Raw genomic sequence first — 21,393 nt, 5'->3', positions numbered from 1 at the left:
ACCAAAACCCAACATGTTCATTTTTGGTTCGGTTCGGTTTCAGTTTTGATTCGGTTATTTTATATTAAAAACAAAAAACTTATATTGTTTTTTTTGGGGTTTTTTTTTTGGTAATTTATAATGGGTTTGGTTTCGGTTTGGACCGGCCTTTTTTCAGTTTGGCTTGGTTTTTTCGATCTAGCTTGGTTTTTCGGCTTGATTTTGTTCAGTTTGGCTCGGTTTAGTTTTTTTTGGTTTCAGGCTTATTAAACCGATTGATCATACTGAATCAATTAAATTTTTAAATATTTTAATTGGGTCTTTTTCACAGCTCGGTTTTTTTTTTTAATTTAATTGGTTTTTTGATTTTTTTACTCACTCCTAAGCTAATATTCTGAAAGGCAGTGACTTGATATTTATGGATGTGTTTTAGATTAAAAAAAAAATATCATATTTATTTTTTTATATGATTTTAAATAATTTAAGTTGTTAATTTTAAAAATAAAAAAATTATTTTAATATATATATATATATATATTTTGTAAAAATCACTTTTAAAATATGATGAACTATGATATTACGCGTCAAATGCTACATAGAGGCAAATAAAAACCACTCATGAGTGCATTGATAAAAAAACAAAAAGATGGAGAAATATCACCATGCAGTTTTTTATTGGTACCAGAACAAATGAAATTATCCAATTAATTACATGAAATGCAATTGCAATAAAATAAGCATCTACAAACAAAATAAGACTACCGTGACAAGTAGTCCTCTCAAAAGCTCTTAAGATTTAGTGATGATCATGAGATAGAAAGTCAACTTAATTTAAAAAAAAAATGGATTAAAGAAATCATTTTACAATATACTCCGACATAGACGATCAATGGAAATCATGGTAAAAAAAACTTACTATCTTAATTTACCCTTGAAGAAATCACATTAAACCAAGAATTTAAATTCTATTAATGTCCAAATCACACCCCACACTGAAAATGAAATTATCACCCCACCCTACCAAAAAGTAAAAAGAAAAAAGAAAAAAAGAAAATTAACCCACACATTCCCGAAGAAAAAAAAGAGTATGAAATGGTCCCCTTGAACGACCGTCTTGACATTCTACCAAAACAACAAAGACCCAGAAACAATCAAAAATCACAAAACCCTCCACGTGTATGCTCCAGATTTCTCCGCGTGTACAAGTGGCCTACAAAAACCCCAAAACCCCTCTTTTCAAAGTTGGTAATAGAAAGACATGACAACCTCTCCCCAGCTTCAGTTTTACAGCAAAACAGACAGAGGGCGACAAAGAAGGGGAGAAGAGAGAGAAAGAGATGAGGCATGCAAAGCATAAAACATGTTTTTATTCTTTTCCACTCTTGACCCTCCAAATTTACTTAATTCACATGCGAGCACCTCTCCTTCATTGCTCTCGAGTTTCTTCTTAGCTTCAAATATTTTGACTTTCTCTAATGGCGGGACCAGAAGCAGAAACAGGACGAGCAGTCCCGGACGTGGAAGCAGTGCTGGATTTTCTACGCAAAAATGGTTTAAGGGACGCAGAGTTGGCTCTTAAAGAGGACATGATCGAGAGAAGTAATGAACTGGGCTCCTTTGACTTTGAGAAGTTCTTGTTTGTATTGCCACCCGTGAGGGTTCCGGCGAGTGTCCGGCAACTGGCTGTGGAAGAAGGTGGTGGCGCCTTTGAGAGGTTGAGATCGAGTTCTGGGTCTCCGTCGGACGATGAGTTTGTTAGCTTGGGGTCTTCTACCAGTGCTAGTGAAGTGTACTCTTCAGGTACTGGTTGATGCTAGATGGAATTTTTTTTCCGGTTGATTTTGGTTGAATTTTGATTTTTGGTTGGTCGTTTTTTCTTCAATCATAATCTCTTGTTTGATCAAGGAATTATGTAAGAAATCCTTAAATGAAAGCAAAATCCTGTAGAAGATGAAGAAATGCGCAATAGATCAGAATCTCGAGTCGTGTTTTATGTTCTGCTATTAATAAAAATTTAAAAAGCTCGACCTGAGTCTGTTGGTCAATTATATTGCTTATGATGAGGCACATGCTCTATGTTTTTATCTTGTAATATATCGTGAAAAATCTAGGATTAAGAATTTATTATTTTGCTTGTGTCATCCTTGGTTAGGGGTCAATCTATTTTCTCTGAATTGGTCCAATTTGATCAGCTGTGTTAAGAGGGGACACGCGATGTTGTTAGATTGGAATTTTATTCTTGGTAGATTGGTAGATGATATATGGTAGTATAAGATGCTGTTTTTTTCAAATTGATATGCATTTGATTCTTTTACTAGAGCATCATTGCAGTTGAAGCTTGAAAATAGCCTGTAAGATTTCTGCCAGCATATATTCCAAGCAACAAAACCGCCTTTTTCTTATATTTCACTTGCCTTGAATGTTTTTCTGTCAAATTTGGAAATATTATATGTCTAAAATGACACTCAATTTCAGCAAAATTGCAGATTCTACTGTTCTTATTAACGCACTGGCTCATCTTCATCATTTCTAATCATATATTCTCTGTTTTCACCCCCATCAATAGTCCATCATCACTTCATCTGCAGAATATGAAAATCAGTATGTTACTCAAGACACCGATTCTGTCTTCATTTAATCACTGGGAATCAAGTATGAGAATGCACTGCATAGCATAACCATCCTTTGGTGTATGCATTTTATAGAAGCCTGCATGCAGAATGGAAGCGAGATACTTAGTAAGCCACTGCACTATTACTAATACCTTTTGCTGTATTAGCAAAATTACAACTCTTTAAAATGCTCCAATTATTTCTGCAGTGTTTCTGGTATCTTGCCATGGTTATTCTTTTGTGCTCTGTGCTTGTAGGTGGGCTGCTGTTGTATTAATTTTAGCTGGTGGGGCAATTGAACATTCTGATGCCTTTTCATTTCTGCAGAATTCTCAAATCCATATGGACTTCATTCCACATCGCAGGCTAATTCAGAAACTTCATCTGATAGGCTCTCTCAGTTTGGCACAGCACGTGATTACCCAGATTTCGATATGCAAAATGACTCTTATTGGTATGATGAGAAAGAGGAAGGGCACTTCATGACTCCTTGCTTCAATGGCCCAGACTACTTTGGCTGTCCAAGTGAGGATAAGTTTGTCATGACATCTGAGACTGGGAAGCAATTTGAGAATTCCTTGGGTTTGTACGATAAATCTGAAGGTGAAATAGAAGGAAACATCGATTACTTGGATAAGCAGTGTCTTTACAATGTCACATCTGTGAATAATAAAAACGAGGCTCAATCTATGAATTATCATCATGATTTTGATAAAAAAAACCAGCTTGAAGGAGACATTGATAGGGACAGTAGTTCAGCCCACAATTGCAAATTCTTCACAGAAACAGGGGGGATTTATGGCAAGAATTCTGTTGACTGTATTTATTCGAGCTCCAAGGGACCTGATTTAGGTGACTTTCAGTTAAAAGTTGGGGAAAGCCCTACTGATTATGATACAGTTCCTGTGCATATGGAAAACAAGAATGCTAACTACTATGGTATAAAAGGTTCCAAAAGTGACTGGATTGAAGGGTTTAAAAGTACCTCTGGGATTGTAGAAAATGGAATTGATGACTTTGAAGTTGGAGATGGTGGAGGAGTAAACGCAGAAGCCCATGAGCTTGCAGCTGCTACTGGTGGAGAAGATGTTAATGCTAACGAACTTTTGATGTACTATAACCAGGAGGATGAATATGAAGTTTTCAATCTGCGAGTTATACACAGGAAAAACAGGTTCTCGGAGACAGTCATTAACTATACTGTTTTCTTACATTGCACCTCCAATTTTGCTATGGATATCAAGCAAGATAGTTTAAAATTGGGTTCAAGCTCGCATGAAATAATCAAATTAGCTCAACTTTTTGTGTCAATGCGTAGCCAGCTGGTCTTAAATCAGTAGGATTTGATATGGCTTGAGAAAAATACCTACCAGTTTCTCAATGCTAGCAACTTATCCACCCATTCTTAACCAGAAGGCACAGACTTGCCTCCATAGAGAATTTTCCCTTCTATTATTGTAGGTCTTGTGGTCATGGAATTGATCCTGCTGATAGTACTTTGTTTTCATGGAGATCTGATGCTTGTGCAATGCAGGTTAAATGGTTAGAATGCTGTAATCATTTTTTTATGCCATCTGCAGGACTGGATTTGAGGAAAACAAGGATCTGCCTATTGTGCTAAATACTGTCATTGCAGGCAGATATTATGTCACTGAATACCTAGGTTCAGCTGCTTTCAGTAAGGTCATTCAGGCACATGATCTTCACACAGGAATAGATGTTTGCCTGAAGATTATTAAAAATGACAAAGATTTTTTCGATCAGAGTCTAGATGAGATTAAGCTTCTGAAAATAGTGAACAAGCTTGATCCGGCTGATGAACGTCACATTCTGCGCCTTTATGACTACTTCTATCACCAAGTATGTCTGAAAAAGATGGGTTGTTAAATTTTTCTGCAACAAATTGACATGGTTTCGTTAATCTCTCTCCTTTTATAGATGCTATTTTGTGCATGTTACAAGAATTTTATGCCATCCTATTTCTGGTCAAATTCTTGAACCTCTGCTAAGCTTTTCTAATTAATAAACATTTACAGGAGCATCTCTTCATCGTTTGTGAACTCCTTAAGGCGAACTTGTATGAATTTCAGAAATTTAATCAAGAATCAGGTGGTGAAGCTTACTTCACTCTCAGCAGATTGCAGGTTAGTTAGGTTAAGCCTTGAGCCATATTGGCGTTCCTTCTGATTCATTGGTGCAACCCCTTTCTTTTACCAGGTCCACAGCTGTTATAGAAATTAGTATAATGTCTTTGAATAAACTAACCTACAACAGGCAGTTTGAAATATGTATTAACAGTCAGCTATCGGTTGTTTGTCTCACAGGTCATAACCCGACAGTGTTTGGAGGCAATAGAATACTTGCATCACTTGGGAATTATTCACTGTGATTTAAAGCCTGAGAACATTCTTATAAAGAGTTATAGAAAATGCAAGATAAAGGTTATTGATCTTGGAAGCAGTTGCTTTAAGTCGGACAACTTGTGCCTATATGTACAATCTCGTTCCTATAGAGCCCCTGAAGTCATTCTAGGTCTCCCCTATGACCAAAAGATTGACTTATGGTCTCTCGGCTGCATCTTGGCTGAACTGTGCTCTGGGGAAGTATGTCTGCTTTGCTTCATTCAGTAAAATTAAAGTGGATATTGCTGTTAGTTATTCCTTCCATGGATGGCTTGAGCATTCAATGATTATTTTTTCTGGTAACCCATATCATTTGCTCTGGGTTGTCAGGTGCTCTTTCCAAATGATGCAGTTGTAATGATCCTCGCGCGCATGATTGGCATGCTCGGTCCTATTGATCCAGAGATGCTGGAGACAGGACAGGAAACGCACAAGTACTTTACAGAAGAATATGATCTCTATCATTTAAACGAGGTTTGTCATATTTATTTCAGTTTGAGAATAGATGTGGACTAGCAGACTGTTGAGCTTTTTATCTTTATGCATTCAGAATATGTTTTTGGAACATAAGATGCATAGAAATATTCAGGAGGGAGGGAAAGATTGCATTCTAATAAGCTGTGCATTCATCAACTTGTGGTTATTCATTTTAAATACATTGCTCTAGGCATATGATAGTTAAGGAGGGAAAAGGTGCTTTCTGAAAGTTCCACACAACAGTCACAATTAGGGGTGTTAAGAAAAAACTGGTTCATCACCAAACTCAATTTGTCAAAATCAAATAATATAGATATTATAGATGATAATGGATCAAAAAATATAAGAAATGGATATTACAGGTCGAGATTTTTGAAACCTGGTCAACCCATATACCCAATACAGCCTTGTTGTTTATCATAGCTAAATTGATTCTTATATTTTAGTCAATTTATTCATTGATATATTTTAGTCAATTTATAACAAGTTTTGAGTTAGTTTATTGAGCCCAAATCTTGGTTCTAATAAAGCCCAATCTATTGAAATTAGCAATATAAGTCCAATCTGTGAATGTCTGTAATATCCACAAAAAAATTAGCTTAACCTGATATATCTGACCTCTCGATAAAAAAAGAAGAAGAGATAAATGGGTCGGGCTTATAATTTATGAGCTTTAAGAAGTTGAGACGGGTATAATTTTGAGCTCAAACTCAATCCAACTATTTCCATGAACACTCTTAGTTACAATAGAGTTCAACTTAGGTGTTTTTTATATTATCTTGAGAAAGGACCAAGAGGTGTATTACCCCATATCTATGCCTTGAGTGTTTAACAAGGTGTGCATACTATAGTTTCAAAACTTGGACTTGTCTGGTGGTTGATCTAGGACTTGGCTGATTCAGGATCTGAAAATGTTCGGGTTGAAAAAAAATTAAAAAACCTAATTGACCCGGTCAAAAATTTGAGTTGATCCACAGACCCACGCCTGACCCCATCAAAACCTAGCCATCAAACCATTGACTTTTTTTTTGGTTAGGTTAGTTTGTTGTATTCAAGGATGATGGTATATTTACCAATCATGACTAGTAGATCTGCTTTCACCAGCCCCAATTTACTCATACCTGGCTTGCAATGTCCAGGAGACAAATCAAGTAGAATACCTTATTCCCGAGGAATCCTCACTGGAGCATCATCTACAAGTTTCCGACGTTGGGTTCATTGATTTCGTGAGAGACTTGCTTGAGCTCAACCCCCTGAGGCGTCCAACTGCAAGGGAGGCCCTGGAGCACCCATGGCTTTCACATTCATACTGAGTCCGATTCTGACTGAAGTTGTGGATCAGGAGTTAATACTCGCGGCTACGTATTCATATCTCTTTCTTGTCTCTGGAGTGCATGCTTCCAGTACCAGTTTTGGTTCAGTATATGCAACCACATCAGATATATACACGCATTCTTTTTTTGTTGAACACGTATTTATTTTGTACAGGAAGTTTTCTTGCATTTTCTTTTCTTCCTTCACTTGGTGGGGCTTTGTAAGTATCATTTGATTGGGGACAGAAGGACAGTAATAAAATCACCAACACAATGATTTGGATACTTGTTGTCAATGAATGCGTAGCGCCTTCAACACACGCAAGTGATTTGTGTATTTTTCCTACAGAAAAGGAAAACCCTAGACCTGATCGCTTGTCTTTCCCTGCGGGCATCAAAACTATTTGGAGTTGAAGTCATGGATACCTTGTCGTGTCTGGAGGGATTGCAAGATGTCGTAAGCACTCCTACCTAACCAAATCTTGAACGATCATCCAATCTGGCCAATAAGTTGAATAACTTAATCAACACGCATTGGGACTGAGTCAGAAATTATGAAACAACAGAGCAAGAAAACACGTGTACGAGTTCTGCAATTTCTCAGAAATGAAGCTTGCATGGAACAGGGTAAAAACCAAATTTCATATTCACTACCTGAAGAAGGATCAACTTCTTCGTGTATCATACCGAATTTTATGCAGCTGTACTGCTGCAGTATCAAATATATATTAAAAGGGTTTTGAAATCTTGAATTATAAAATTTCAGCTATACCACTGTCTAGTGTCTATCCTTCGAAGACATAGGATAGGTTGCCATCGCCAGCAATTTAGCCACCGCAGTTGATCAGATCCCACCTGAGGTTGCTCAATCCACCGCTCAAAAAGAAAAGTGGATTGTATCTGGTTTTGGGTAGGCGTGAGTTCACCCAATCTGGCCCTAATTTTAAGCATGATCAGCAGCAGTAACTAGTAATAATAATAATAATAAAAAAAAAAAACTCCTCTTTCTCTTTTCCTTACCCTTTCTCAAATTCTCTCTATTTTGGCACACACACGCTCACTGCTTACGCGTGCAACCCCATCTCACCGATCACGTTGCATTTCTTGATTGTAGATAATTTGAAATTGTAATTATAATTGTTTTTTAAAGTAATTTTATGTTAAAATATATTAAAATAATATATTTTTTTTATTTTTTAAAAATTATTTATTGAGATTAGTGTATCAAAATAATCTAGAATATATAAAAAAAATTAAAATTTTTAAAAACATGAGTTTTCCTGTGTTATCAAACACCTCAATTCTTTGTTACGTGCTAACTCTTTATCCAAATAATATTTCTAACGATATTATATCTTATTCCACGTAAACGTTTTGCAATCACCCGCTTATCCATTCCACGTGAGAGACGTGTGATGGTTGGGTTGTTCTGGGCCCCTGTTACCGGGACCTCCATTTTTTCTTCATCCGCATATCCATTCCACATAGATATAAAATGATAATGCGGGCATGCTCTTTTTTTCTTTTCTGACCGGACTCGCGAATCAAGAAGCAAATTGATATTATTTTAATTATTCATCGTTAAAAAACTATCCCTTTTTGTCTTTTGTGTATTCTTCCCTTCTTTTTTCACTGACTTTTTTTTCTTCCTTTTTATCCTCGATAATTTTACATTTGGCATTCTTATTGCGTTATTTTCTTGGTGTTTTTTTTTTTTTTTTTTTTATCTTGATTGATTTTAGATTTAGATCGGAAGTCTTCTCTTTTTTTTAAAAAAAAAAAAATTAAAATAGTGGAAAACAAAAAAAGTCATGTCCATGTCACGCACCGAATTTACCTTTCTTTATTTAATAAAAGCTCAAAATCTTACAACGATTTCAAATCAACACGGAACTATGAGGGGCACGAAATGCATGTTTGAAAAATCACCGTTTCAGTTGTGATGTGATTTACATCCTTCCTCTTTCTATACTTTGATCAAATCGAAGATAATCACACTCACCTCTATGACCACAACAGCCACGTCATCCCTCCTCTTCACCATCGCCCGTCCTAAAAGCACGGAATTTTATAATAAAACAAACATTACGCTCAGCAAATCAAGTTTTTTTTAAAGGGAAACAATCTCACTGGCTCGCTCTCTCTCTCTCTCTTGATAAGTTATAAACCATCACCACCATCGAACCAGTTCTTGATCATACTATATGGCTGAGCTGCCTCATCCCGAGGTGGTTTACTCACCACGGTCAACTCAATTATGGAGGGCACTGTGGAACTGGCTTGCTTTCTTCTTCCAGATCTTTTTGCAGATCCTTAGAGCCGTTGGACCTCAATCTCTCTCTTCTCCTTCTCATACTTTCAAGCCCTTGCCTCTTGTCGAGTTGCCTGAGACCACCGATCCTCCTCCCGCAACAGTCGAGATCCCCGCCGGCACCGAAGCCATTTCCGCCAACGAGCCTATCCAGAAACTCACCGTATGATATCGATTTTCTCTGGTTATGATAGTTGCTCTCAAAGAAGGTTCTGTATGTGCTCTGATTTATGCCTATAATAATAATAATAATAAAAGGATGAGTTATTTTTTCAAGAGGTTTATGATTTTTGTGTTTGCCAGGCTGTATTTTATTACGTAGATGGATATGGAGAGTTAAGGCCAAATTAAGATGTTAGTTACTAGAATTAGTAGTCCATAGTAATAGATTGGGAAATTCTAGTTTTAGCTTTCATGAACTATTACCAGTACTATTTAGAGGAGTGTTGCACGTTGGTGTGGATTTAACAATTTGAGAAATCATGTTTACGAGCTAAATCTATAATTTTTTCTTAAAAAAAAATTCTATGCGATAAAGTGCGCTGTCTTGATTTTATTTAATGATAAGAGATATCTTCAGGTCAGCTTACATGCTAACCGAGACCAAGTCCCCTCATCATCAACCTGATACATCAGGAATTTAATAAATTCCCCTGGATAAAGTGCGCTTTAAAGATGCTTTAGATTATTTTCGTGTCTTATGTTTTCCCATTGTAAATGATATGTTTTCGTGCTCGTAATTGTCTACTCTTAGCTTTCTTGTATTTTGGATATTTTATGTAGGTTATGTTTCTGATATTTATTTATGTTTTTCTTACATCTTCCATTAAATCTTGAACATTTGAAGTTATAAAAGGATTACTTTTTTGGGTTCCAAGCTTTGATTTTGTCACTCGGTACGTGAGTTAGTTAATTACTGCTGTGACGTCTCACTATTGATTTTTTGTATGGTAATGTGCCAAGAGGGTTTAAAATTCTGAGTTTATGCATTGATATGTATTGTTGGTCTTGGGTTTTTAACTTTATAATCTGTAAAATCATTGTGCGAAAGGTGTTTAGCAGGGTTTTTCTCTATCTTCTCTCTTATTGCTTCTTTAAAAACAGCAATTCAACATGACATTGACTCCAGAATATGTACTGCAGGTGGTTCTTGACTTGGATGAAACTCTAGTATGTGCTTATGAGACATCTAGTTTGCCAGCGCTTCTGTGCAATCAAGCAATAGAAGCTGGATTGAAGTGGTTTGAGCTGGAATGTGCATCCTCAGACAAGGTTCTTATATGCAAGTCATTTTAAGTAAAATTATTTAAGTTGGACTATTTTGACTTGAGTATGTTGGGATTTGAAGGAATGCGAAGGGAAACTTAAGATCAATTATGTTACGGTATTTGAGCGTCCAGGGTTGGATGAATTCCTAAAACAACTCAGTGAATTTGCAGACCTTGTGCTATTTACAGCTGGCCTTGAAGGTCTGATATTTACTTCACCATACATCTGGCTGCTATACTCACTGTATCCGCTATTAGCTCTTCCGCCTTTGTTATTATTTTCTAAGTGAGTTCGAAATACCACCTTTGAATATTTGCAGGTTATGCCAGACCACTTGTTGACAGAATAGATACAGAAAATCGATTTAGTCTACGTCTTTATCGGCCTTCAACAACTAGCACGTAAGCACGAGTTGTTGTATTCATATTTTTCTGGTCTTTCTTACATTATGTCTTTCCTTCCTTGAGTTTGTAACTGCTGATAGCACACTAGTTATTTGAAATTTAGGATATTTACTTAAGATAAAAAGGCTTCTCAAAAGGACAAGCGGAACTTGTGTTCTTGTCCTTTTAGTTTGCTGAAAACACAAGCATACACCAGTTAACAATATTCTACCATGAAGTATGCGCACATCTTTTGAATTGGACATAAGTTATGACCATCACACATTGCTTAAGTGATTTTATTGGAAACAGTTAAAACTCTTATAATATTTTGGAAGAAATCTTTTTTCTGACAGTCTTGGATATTAGAGTTTCTCTATATGTTTTTTTTCTGGATGCTTATTATGCTAGAGTAACAATATATGGTGTGAATGGTCTCTATACTATACAGAAAAAAACTGATATTATGAAATGAATTAGGTATGATTGTGCAGATTTTACATTTAGCACGTCGACTTAAGTTACTATGATTTCATGTTAAGTAAATTCTATGCAATGATTTGATGTATCTGTCTGTGAATAAGAGTTATACATGGTAAAGCTAATTCTTGAAAATTTCTTACAAGATTAAATATCATTTACCTCACGCAAGCTAAAGTAGTTACATATTTAATGCTGGAATTTTTCTCAATGTTCAAAACAAGTTTTTACGTATTCTATAGAAATTAAGTTCATGCTCACTTCAGAAGACACATATTCTAGACAATCTTGATTAGGCTGGGGCTATCACTATGTTGAATTTTGAGTTTAGTTCGTTTTTCTTATTACTGAAACTAGATTGTTTATGCTCCCGATTGATTGCCTGTGTAATGGAGCTAATGATTTCATATTTAAACCACCCCCACCCCTATCATAATGACTGTATTTATTTATTAACTGCAATGGATTTGCTTGGTTTCAATAATGTGTTCCAATTCTTCATGAGTGCTTTATGCCACTCACTTTTAGTGCTTCAAACTCATCTTTCTAGTTTTGTGTGGATGTGAAATTTTGATGATAAAGATGTCAATTCCTGATAATGACACAGTATGATTCTGTGATTAAGTTAAGCAAATGCAGATACTTTGTATAGTTGATTTATTTCTAAATGAAGGAATTAACTTCTCTTGTATCCTTACGCTTAAGATTCATTTTTTTAGTTTTGAAAACCTTTCATGCTGTATGTGAACACTGAACAGGGAGTATCAGGAGCATGTGAAAGATCTCTCCTGCATATCAAATGATCCATGCCGGATTGTTATTGTTGACAACAATCCATTCAGTTTCTTGTTGCAGCCACTGAATGGAATTCCATGCGTTCCATTTTCTGCAGGACAACCACATGATACACAGGTAGGAATATCTAAATTACTTAAATTCATAATTATTCCCCAATCTTGTTTGTTCATTTACTCAACCCCCTCTCTATCCATTTTTATGGGCTGTTCAGCTTCTGGATGTGCTTCTTCCACTCCTCAAGCACCTCTCTCAGCAGAACGATGTGAGACCTGTACTCTCTGAAAGATTCCGCATGCTTGAATGGTTTCAGAAGCAGGGAATCCCTGCTTCTGGCTGGACGTAGCAGGATAAAAGATCATCTGCAACTGGAAGCAGCCCTCCTTTGTATCATCCACAGTTACTTCATTCAAAGGCAGCAACTTATTGTAGGAGCGATGAATTTTGTATAGCATTAATTTCTCCTGCAGAGGCATTGATGAAAGCTGAAGTAACACAGCTTCAGAAAAAGGATTTATCTGCTGCTTTTATTGTTCAAATAGGTACAACATTTATGTCTGTAGATTTGTTTATACTCCGATTCTTGTTGTAACTGTGTTTATATGTTCGCACCTTGCAGTCTGCCTGATTGTTTAACTTTTAGGCTTCAAATAGGTACAACATGTATGTCTGTAGATAGGTACAACAAAGGTTGTTAGTTTACTCGTTAGTCTCAGTAGCAGTGCAGCTGGTTTATGAGTGTTTATTGCTTGACTGTTCCATGTCACGTGGGTTTGTGCTTTTAATTAATAATACGAGGATAGTTAGGATGAGCTTCGGAGAAATTAAATTGCTGGACATTTTCCTGGAATGAAAAATATCAGAAGAGAAGAAAGACCGGTCTTGTTTGATGTCTGCCCATTAACCGCACTGACCAAACTAATTAAGCAGATAATGCTATTTTGTACTGGTCCTTCTTCTTCTTTTTTTGGGTGCCGAGATGCTTCCGTTTTTCTACCCTACTGGCCGTGGATCAACCCTTTCAGACCGTCAAGAAGCATGGCTATCCCCTCCTGCTCCTTTGTATTGGATCTTGTGGACCTGGTTTACGTACTTCTTACGGGGCCTAATTTGGTAGAGGAATTTCTTGCCTACAACTTGCCTTGTACTCTCCAGCAGTCCTAAGAAGGTAAGTAAATTTCCCTACAATTCTTTAACGGGCTTTCAATATGAACTTGTGCCTTATTCCCTTTGCCAGGTTTGATAGAGTGATCTTGTGTACCACTAGAAATTGTCTGGCAGTGCAGTAACGCAGCATAGAAGGAAGACCCTGCTTTGGCACATGGGCGGCGGCGACTTTGCCTTGTCGATGTCTTAGCTTTGATATAATAATTATGGATCAAGTAGCACTCCGACATGATGTTAGGAACTTGACCGCTTTCACAGGTTTGCATGTTCCTAAAGTTTATATATGGATTAGCAAAACCAACCTACAACTTCTATATACGGTTATAGAGAGCACTCACTTTTTCATTCTCAAGGGTGACCATCTTTCCACCTTTTCTTTCCCATATATATATTGAAATCCAACAGATAATGTGTTGGATATTTTAATTATACTGATTGATATTTTAGATAATTGCTCAAGTTCAAGAATTTTGACGACCTGGAGTTTAAGCAGCAATGCTAACTTCAGCAGTGACGTGCTTGATTCCGTCATATTTCAGGATCAGATTAATCATTCAAATAAGCTAGTTAAAAGGGTATTCTTCACTTTCCGATTCTTCTCGGTTTATTTTTGCCACCTTATGATGAATACAGGACAGCTCTCGCTAGCTTTGCGGCTATATAAATTGGAAGGTGCATAATGTTGAGTCATCCTGAAAATGTTATGTTCAGTCCAGTTCCAGTCAGCATATCTGGTACTCATTCTAAAAAGAATTACTCAATTATCAAACATGGGTGCTTCGCTTCTAACAAACACAGGGAAAGTGCGGGGAGGAAGAGCCCAGAGACAAAATAACCTAAAAGAAAAGGAAGCAAAAACAAGCCTTCATATCAGGTTGACAAGAATACGAAAACACAAAATGCCCCGGACTAGAAGGTAGAAATCGATGGAAAAGAAGGGAGCCAATTAACTATCAGTTCAAGAATAACAAAAGAAAAAAGAAACAATAAAAGAAGTCATTCGCGAGCAGTAGTGATGATGTGGCAGCAGGGGCAGAGCTGGAATTATATAATAGGGAGGGCCAAAACTCAAGATATAATTTATTATTAGAAAATTTATCAATTGAAAATAAAAATATATTATATTATCTTATATTTAGACATTAAAAATACTAAAATTTAAAATATTTAGCAAGGGCCAGGCCCTGCCCGCCTCCCCTGGTTCCGCCCCAGTGCCAGAGTAACCTGCATGTGAATGCCATGCACTACACAAGGACAACTTGGTAATTGGTGCTCAATTGCAAGAAAGACAGAACTACAGAATTGTAAAAACCAATTATTACAACCTGTAAATTATCATGCGCAATAACAATTAAGCTTTTGATTGTCAAGGATGCTTCAAGCGTTTACTTCACCTAAAGAATTATTTTCCTGTAAATTATCATGCGCAATAACAATTAAGCTTTGATTGTAAAGGATGCTTCAAGCGTTTACTTTACCTAAAAAATTATTCTTCAATCATGGCTTTCTTTACATGTACAACCCTCTGGTTTGACCATGTGCCTTCACCTAATTTATTTGTGTGTGTGTGTGTTATAAACTCGGCCCTTTTGTCACTCAGAGTTGCTGACATGTGTTTATCAACACGAGCTGTTCTTCAGATTCCCTCAACAGGAGCCAGCAACGCATTATAAAATGGAAGCAAGGATCACAATCCAGGTTGATTAGTGCCTTTTGCTCATTTAATTGGATTTGATTCCACAATCTATGGAATGATTACAGCGCTATCCTCCAGATTTTCCTAATACAAATTGAATCCTACATGCATCATATACGGGGAAGAGATGTTGCGTTTTGACTTTGATTTTATTTAGAGGTGGAAGTTATTATGTATTGGAATCATGTGTTTAACTTTTCAAGAAAAGAAAAGAATCAAGCATTTCTGAATCAAATCCTTGTTGATATTATGAGATTGGGAAGGGCAGATCGTAACACCATGGACAAAAATACTTGGTCAAAGGCTTCCATGGAAACGTAATTATGTGAGCGGAAGCTTTTCCATTTTATACCAGCAAAGCATCACGAGAGAACAGTAATGCTAATTGGAGAGTTTCTCAGAAAGAAAACATTACCAATTAGAGAGGGATGGTAAGTGATTATTTCAGGTTTATTTAATTATGAAAATTTTATATTTTGAGATAGGAAATTATACAAACCAGCAATTCAATTGGTTGTCTGAACACGGAAGGTATTTGAATGTTTTGACTGCCCCACAGGGCAAAAACAAGGTAGTGTTTATTTTATTTTATTTTTCATTTCAAATTAATTTTTTAATGTTTTTATATTGTTTTTGATATAAAAAATTAATTTTAAATAAATAAAAATATATATTATTTTAATAAATTTTTAAATAAAAAATATTTTAAAAAAATAATTATAATTAGGATACCATTTTCTATTATTATATAATTAACTACTGTCGCCTGAAAAGCTGTAATAGTAAAAGAGAATGACTACATCGAACTTTTGTTTTTAGCTAATGCTGGGCTTTTGTCTGTGGTAAAAAACACAGCATTTATCGACAGAATCTTCCACCCCTCGAATTAGTTGACCTACCTAATTTAACCTAAATCGGTCAAGTCTCGAACCTTAAATTTGTTGCTAAGTTGCAATGATTAGAGTGTGAAATAAATACAAGTTCGGGAAAGTAAGGATTCATGAATATTATTTATCGAAGGTGTTACGTTTTCAAAGAGCACCAACCCCAAATTAAATATATAGTAGAGCTTTGCACATAGCATCATGACTAGATTGAAAACGTTGAGTAATATTCCGTGGTTCAAACTTGCCTGGTTCATGGCTTGAATCTTATTTTTAAACTGCATCAATATTTTATCTGTTTATACGAAACAGACATCACCTTTTTAAGAGAACAGTCAAGCATGTCAGATTGAAGTAGTTCTCACCGGGCCAGTCCACAGATTGAGATGACCATGTCAAGAATTTGCTCGGAAGATGTTATATTTTGCAGACAGCATTTAAAAATGAAGAATTGCGCAAGATCTATTCAACTCTTAATTCTCACGAGTCTCTGTCAGACGTGTTTGGATCTTCAATAAAAAGTAAAAAAGAAACCTAGAGAGGCAAGTTAACAAATTTACCGAAGAACAGAAAACCCATCCAATTAAGTTTCACTCCTTGCTTCCATTTTCTGCCCTTCTCTCTGATCTCTTAAATCAAGCAAGCCAGACGTGAAACTCATGCTACATGACCCAGTTCGATTACATCAAATCTTGAATATAAGATTTACGGATTATTCCTTCTAATCAGCGACAATTAACCTTTTAAAAAATAATAATTTCCATGTAAAATAAAACTCGAAATGATACGTCTACTTTTTGAATAGATTCCATTTTTGATTTGCAGCCTTCGTGGTCAAGAATTGCCATCTCTATGTTTCGTAAAACAATTTGCCTTTGCATTGCTTACGTGTTTCTTTCTTTATTTATTTCCTTCCTCTTTTTTTTTTTTTCAATCGAGCATGGTGCATGTGCTTCGTTCTCCACAGTGAACAACAATTTCTTTAGCCATCAAAGATGGCAAATTGTGCACTTGAAGTTTTGGTCCAGTGATTGAATGGAGCTTTTTTTTTTATTTTGCACTAGGGTTCAAACCTTATTGTGAACGTCTGTCACTCCGCGGTGTCTTACATGCTCACTGGGTTTGTAGGATGTTCAGTGGGTCATGAGATTAGTCGAGGTGTACGCAAGCTGGCCCGGACACCCACGTAAATAAAAAAAAAAAAAAGATGGCAAATTGTAGTTCACCTATTCCCTATTTACAACTAAAAAAACAAAAACTCTTGACGATTGTGTTTGTTTTGCAGGGGCGTTTGTTTATGAATATAGTTATAGTTATTTGTTAAAGTATTTTTTACTTGAAAATACATCAATATAATAGATTTTTTATTTTTTAAAATTATTTTTTATATCAGCGCATCAAAAATATATGAAAACACTAAAAAAATATTAATTTAAAGCAAAAAATAAAAAAAAATTAAATTTTTTTAAAAAACACTTTCGAAACACAAAAACAAATAGGATAAGGAGTTATTGATTTTTTTTTATTATTATTTACCCACAGGATCAAGAATCTCCCTCTGTCTTTAAATTTAAATGATATTAAGAAATCTGTATTCAATCAAACAAGCGAAAATTGATAACCAATATGCATTCAAAGAAGAAACCATCTTGATTTTCTTTTCAATTTTGTAAATTGAGGACAATTATCTCATCAAAATGATATGATTTTTTTTTATTAAATGGGTATTTTTTTATTAACTTGCACATTAATTAAAACTATATTTTTTTTCAAGGTGATTTTAATGAAAAATTAATAATTTTTTCAAGATGCTGGCACTAAGGTGTCGTTTGGTTATAAGAATAAAATGTCTGGGATGAGAATTAATGGAGGAATGAGAACAGGAATAAAGAAATCGGAACACGTTTTAAGTCCAATACCATGCTTGAAATAGTAACATATAGCATGATGGAATTAAAAACATTTAATGACTCGTTTTTAAAATAAAAATGAAATAATGATTAAAAAAGTAATTCTATCAATACAGTGGAAGTAAAAATAATAAAGACGGTGAAGAAGTAGATGATGGGTGAAAATAATATCATAGTAATAACAATAATTTACTTAAAAAAAATCAAAGCCACAAAAAAATTATCATTAACCTTTTAAAAAAAACTTTCCAAACACATCCTTGGAAACAAAAACTCTCAACAGTCAAGAAAATAAAACTGAAACGAGCTGAAAAAGCCATGTAACCTGCAGACAAGACTTGTTATTAGAACTTAAAACCCCCCACTCTCTCCCCCTCTCTATGAGCTTTTCATCCTCTTATTAATTTCAAACGCAATAAAAACTGATTGACATTCAGTACCTTAAAATCTCCGCTCTCTCTCTACCAATGAAGCCTACCCGTCACCCATCACCCACCTCCTCTACCACCACCGCAAATCTCCACTTCTATACATGACGAAACTACACCTCTCCTCCGCTGTCCTCTCCGTCATCACCCTCACACTTCTCTCCTTCATCTTATCATCTCCATTCCTAACCCATGCCTTGGGCTCCGGCTCCACCCTCGCGGTCATCTCCGCCTCCTCCACCGTCTGTGGCGTCTCCGCCTCCCAACCATCCCAAAGTATTACCTGCTATAGACGAACCCCCATCGCCGAAATCATCACCGTCCAGCCTAACGTCTCCTTCTCCGCCATCTCTGGCGGTTCCACCTTCTTCTGCGGTCTACGTTCTGGGGGCTATGCTTTCTTATGCTGGGACACATCGAATTCCTTTTTTGAACCTCGAAGAGTCTATGCTAACAACACCGCCCTTCTACAAAACCTCTCTGTTGGTGATAATCAAGTGTGTGCGATTGTTAATGACACATCGAGTGTCAACAAAACTGGGACCGTTACGTGTTGGAGGGGAGATGGTAATGCAAGTAAACAATCATCAAGCGAAGGCGATAAATTTAAGTCAATTTCAAGTGGGTCTGGCTTCTCCTGTGGGATTTTAATGGAAAATAACAGAATTAAGTGTTGGGGTAATAATGCAATTGCAAGAGAGATTGAAATTGGTTTTGCCGATATGATAATTTTGAATCTTGAAGCGGGTGGTTTACATGTTTGTGGTGTCAATTCTAGTGGCTTTTTGGTGTGCAAAGGGGATAATAGTTTTGGTCAATTGAATGTCCCTTCAAATAATGTATTGGAATATTCACAGTTGGCTCTTGGGGCTAGTCATAGCTGTGCGATTCGAAGGAATAATGGATCTGTTGTTTGTTGGGGAGGTGGCGGTGAATATAATGTGAGTGAGATTCAGGGTGTTTTCTTTGAGTCTATTGTTTCAGGTTCTAATTTTAGCTGTGGATTGGTTTCGCGTGATTTTTCGATTATGTGTTGGGGACCAGGGTGGCCTAATGCTTCAGGGACTCGGCTTCCGTTGGGCGAGGTTTTACCAGGGCCATGTGTGCAATCTTCGTGTAGTGAATGCGGTTTGTATCCGCGATCTGAGAAGTTGTGCTCTGGTTCAGGGAACATTTGCAAGCCTTGTGGTCCCAATGCTTCGATGTTAACACCGTTGGCTCCGACGTCATTGCCATCAGCACCACCCCCGTCGATAGTGCCCAAGTCATCTCCGTCCAATAAATTGACAACAGGGTTATTGGCATTTGCTATTGTTGGATCAGTAGGGGGGTTCGCCGGAATTTGCACGATTATTTATTGCTTGTGGACTGGAGTTTGTTTTGGTAAGAAGAAAGTGCATAATTCAGTTCAGCCTACAATTACTAGAGCTGTTTCCATCGGTGGCGTGACATCAAATAATAGTGGTTTAAATTCGAGATCATCAACTATAAGGCGCCAGAACTCGAGGGTGATGAGGCGTCAGAGGAGTGGAACGTCATCAAAGCACGGGGATAGAGCTGAGGAGTTTAGTCTTGCTGAACTTGCTGTTGCTACCGACAATTTTTCAGTAGAGAACAAGATTGGTGCAGGGAGCTTTGGTGTTGTTTATAGAGGGAAATTGAAAGATGGCCGCGAAGTGGCGATTAAGAGAGGGGAAACAGGCCAGAAGATGAAGAAGTTTCAAGAGAAAGAGAGTGCTTTTGAATCAGAATTGGCGTTCTTGTCAAGGCTTCACCACAAACATCTGGTGAGGCTTGTTGGGTATTGTGAAGATGGAGATGAGAGGCTTCTAGTTTATGATTACATGAAGAATGGAGCTCTTTATGACCATTTACATGACAAGAACAACATTGAAAGGAGTAGAAGTGTGATAAATTCATGGAAAATGAGGATCAAGATTGCACTTGATGCTGCTAGAGGAATTGAATATCTTCACAACTATGCAGTCCCCTCAATAATTCACAGAGACATCAAGTCGTCAAATATATTACTCGATGCGAATTGGACAGCAAGAGTTTCTGATTTTGGGTTGTCATTGATGGGTCCTGAATCAGAACAGGATTACAATTACAGACCAACAAAGGCAGCAGGAACAGTTGGGTACATTGATCCTGAGTACTATGGCCTAAATGTATTAACTGCAAAGAGTGATGTCTATGGCCTTGGTGTGGTATTATTAGAACTCCTGACCGGAAAAAGAGCCATTTTCAAGGGTGATGATAATGGAGGCACACCAACAAGTATAGTGGATTTTGCGGTGCCTAAAATTATGGTTAATGAACTGGGTAAGATTTTGGATCCCAGGGTTGGACCGCCGGAGGTTAATGAAGCAGAAGCAGTGGAGCTGGTGGGATACACTGCAATGCATTGTGTGAATTTGGAAGGGAAAGATAGGCCAACTATGGCAGACATTGTTGCTAACTTGGAGCGAGCCTTGTCCCTCTGTGATGGTAGTAGCCATGGCAGCATCTCTAGTGGTAGAATATCAATTGTTTCAGATTGAAATTTCGATTTTCAAACCCGGAAGAACAAGTATTTTTCTGGATGATTTAATTGGGTATACATTTGGGCTACTGTAAAGAATTAGGATTTTTCCTTTCCTTTTTTTTTTTTTTTTCTTTTTCAGTTGTATAGGAATTAGGAGTATTTATCTAACATCGAGCTGTAATGTAGGGTTTTGTGAACACTGACCGCAAGGAGAATGATTACATGATTTATTTTTATGGAGAATATTCCTTTTCTTCTTCTTAATAGTTTAAGATTGTTAAACAAAAGCCCCTTTGCTTATTTTTCCTTTTCTCGAAGTAGGATGCATGTATGTCTGGTATTACAGTAATAGTTTAAAATTTTTTTATTTAAAAATAAATTAAAAATTATTTTTTATATTGATACTTCAAAACAATTTAAAAAAGCATAAAAATATAATTTTAAATAAAAAAATAAATTTTTAAGAAACTGTACACGGTGTAGTTTTCTCGTTGACAAATTGGAATGATCACCCTTCCTCTTAAAAAAAGTTGCAGATGACGAATTGTCTATTTGCGATGTGATGTTAGGAAAGGACATAAAGTTGACAAAATTAGGCATATGGGGTTGTACATGTGGCACCAAAGTAGACGACGATGCTTTTCACTGTGTACTTGCCTACACCGACCACCGCTATCACAACTCTTTTCGAAGCAGAATTTCTGGTGTGGGTCCGTCCCTGAAAAGGGCAAGAAGCAGAAGCAAAATGTGGTCCTTTTTC

The 21,393-nt window shown here is 36.5% G+C and overlaps 3 protein-coding genes and 1 pseudogene across 6 annotated transcripts; 3 read left to right on the top strand and 1 right to left on the bottom strand.

The window, feature by feature from the left end:
* The first annotated feature begins 1,218 nt into the window (after positions 1-1,218).
* On the top strand, positions 1,219-7,066 carry LOC118055851 (serine/threonine-protein kinase ppk15). 3 transcript variants are annotated; one of them, XM_035067867.2, is made up of 8 exons: positions 1,219-1,779; positions 2,919-3,765; positions 4,053-4,133; positions 4,172-4,451; positions 4,628-4,735; positions 4,916-5,194; positions 5,324-5,467; positions 6,610-7,066. In XM_035067867.2, exons 1-8 carry the CDS (start codon positions 1,455-1,457, stop codon positions 6,781-6,783), a joined length of 2,238 nt encoding a protein of 745 aa, XP_034923758.1. In that variant the 5' UTR covers positions 1,219-1,454; the 3' UTR covers positions 6,784-7,066. The 3 variants fall into 3 exon arrangements, with proteins under 3 accessions (XP_034923758.1, XP_034923756.1, XP_034923757.1); XM_035067865.2 differs by lacking the exon at positions 4,053-4,133 and having other exon boundaries at positions 1,220-1,779; XM_035067866.2 differs by lacking the exons at positions 1,219-1,779; positions 4,053-4,133 and adding an exon at positions 1,836-2,717.
* Positions 2,081-2,190, bottom strand: LOC118055928 (U6 spliceosomal RNA; annotated as a pseudogene).
* Positions 7,067-8,745: 1,679 nt separating the features above from the next.
* Positions 8,746-12,833, top strand: LOC118055854 (uncharacterized). 2 transcript variants are annotated; one of them, XM_035067869.2, is made up of 6 exons: positions 8,758-9,257; positions 10,238-10,366; positions 10,443-10,563; positions 10,683-10,764; positions 11,985-12,138; positions 12,236-12,833. In XM_035067869.2, the coding sequence occupies exons 1-6, from the start codon at positions 8,988-8,990 to the stop codon at positions 12,365-12,367; spliced, it is 888 nt and encodes a 295-aa protein (XP_034923760.1). In that variant the 5' UTR covers positions 8,758-8,987; the 3' UTR covers positions 12,368-12,833. The 2 variants fall into 2 exon arrangements, with proteins under 2 accessions (XP_034923759.1, XP_034923760.1); XM_035067868.2 differs by having other exon boundaries at positions 8,746-9,257; positions 11,985-12,833.
* Positions 12,834-18,028: 5,195 nt separating this feature from the next.
* Positions 18,029-20,878, top strand: LOC118055855 (putative serine/threonine-protein kinase-like protein CCR3). The gene has a single exon (XM_035067871.2). It carries the CDS (start codon positions 18,211-18,213, stop codon positions 20,647-20,649), a length of 2,439 nt encoding a protein of 812 aa, XP_034923762.1. The 5' UTR covers positions 18,029-18,210; the 3' UTR covers positions 20,650-20,878.
* The last annotated feature ends 515 nt before the right edge of the window (positions 20,879-21,393 follow it).

Source organism: Populus alba, chromosome 8 (genome assembly GCF_005239225.2).
Source record: "Populus alba chromosome 8, ASM523922v2, whole genome shotgun sequence".
In the NCBI taxonomy this organism is placed as follows: domain Eukaryota; kingdom Viridiplantae; phylum Streptophyta; class Magnoliopsida; order Malpighiales; family Salicaceae; genus Populus; species Populus alba.
Note: the sequence above shows the minus strand (reverse complement) of the source record. Positions and strands in the feature narration are given on the sequence as shown.

Excerpts from the sequence above, each read along its gene's own strand:
- LOC118055854 (XM_035067868.2), top strand. The coding sequence starts at position 8,988 with ATGGCTGAGCTGCCTCATCCCGAGGTGGTTTACTCACCACGGTCAACT. Across the intron at positions 10,564-10,682 it reads ATTTACAGCTGGCCTTGAAG|GTTATGCCAGACCACTTGTT; the intron begins GTCTGATATTTA and ends GAATATTTGCAG. Across the intron at positions 10,765-11,984 it reads CGGCCTTCAACAACTAGCAC|GGAGTATCAGGAGCATGTGA; the intron begins GTAAGCACGAGT and ends AACACTGAACAG.
- LOC118055855 (XM_035067871.2), top strand. The coding sequence starts at position 18,211 with ATGACGAAACTACACCTCTCCTCCGCTGTCCTCTCCGTCATCACCCTC.
- LOC118055851 (XM_035067867.2), top strand. The coding sequence starts at position 1,455 with ATGGCGGGACCAGAAGCAGAAACAGGACGAGCAGTCCCGGACGTGGAA. Across the intron at positions 3,766-4,052 it reads GTTATACACAGGAAAAACAG|GTCTTGTGGTCATGGAATTG; the intron begins GTTCTCGGAGAC and ends CTATTATTGTAG. Across the intron at positions 5,195-5,323 it reads CTGAACTGTGCTCTGGGGAA|GTGCTCTTTCCAAATGATGC; the intron begins GTATGTCTGCTT and ends CTGGGTTGTCAG.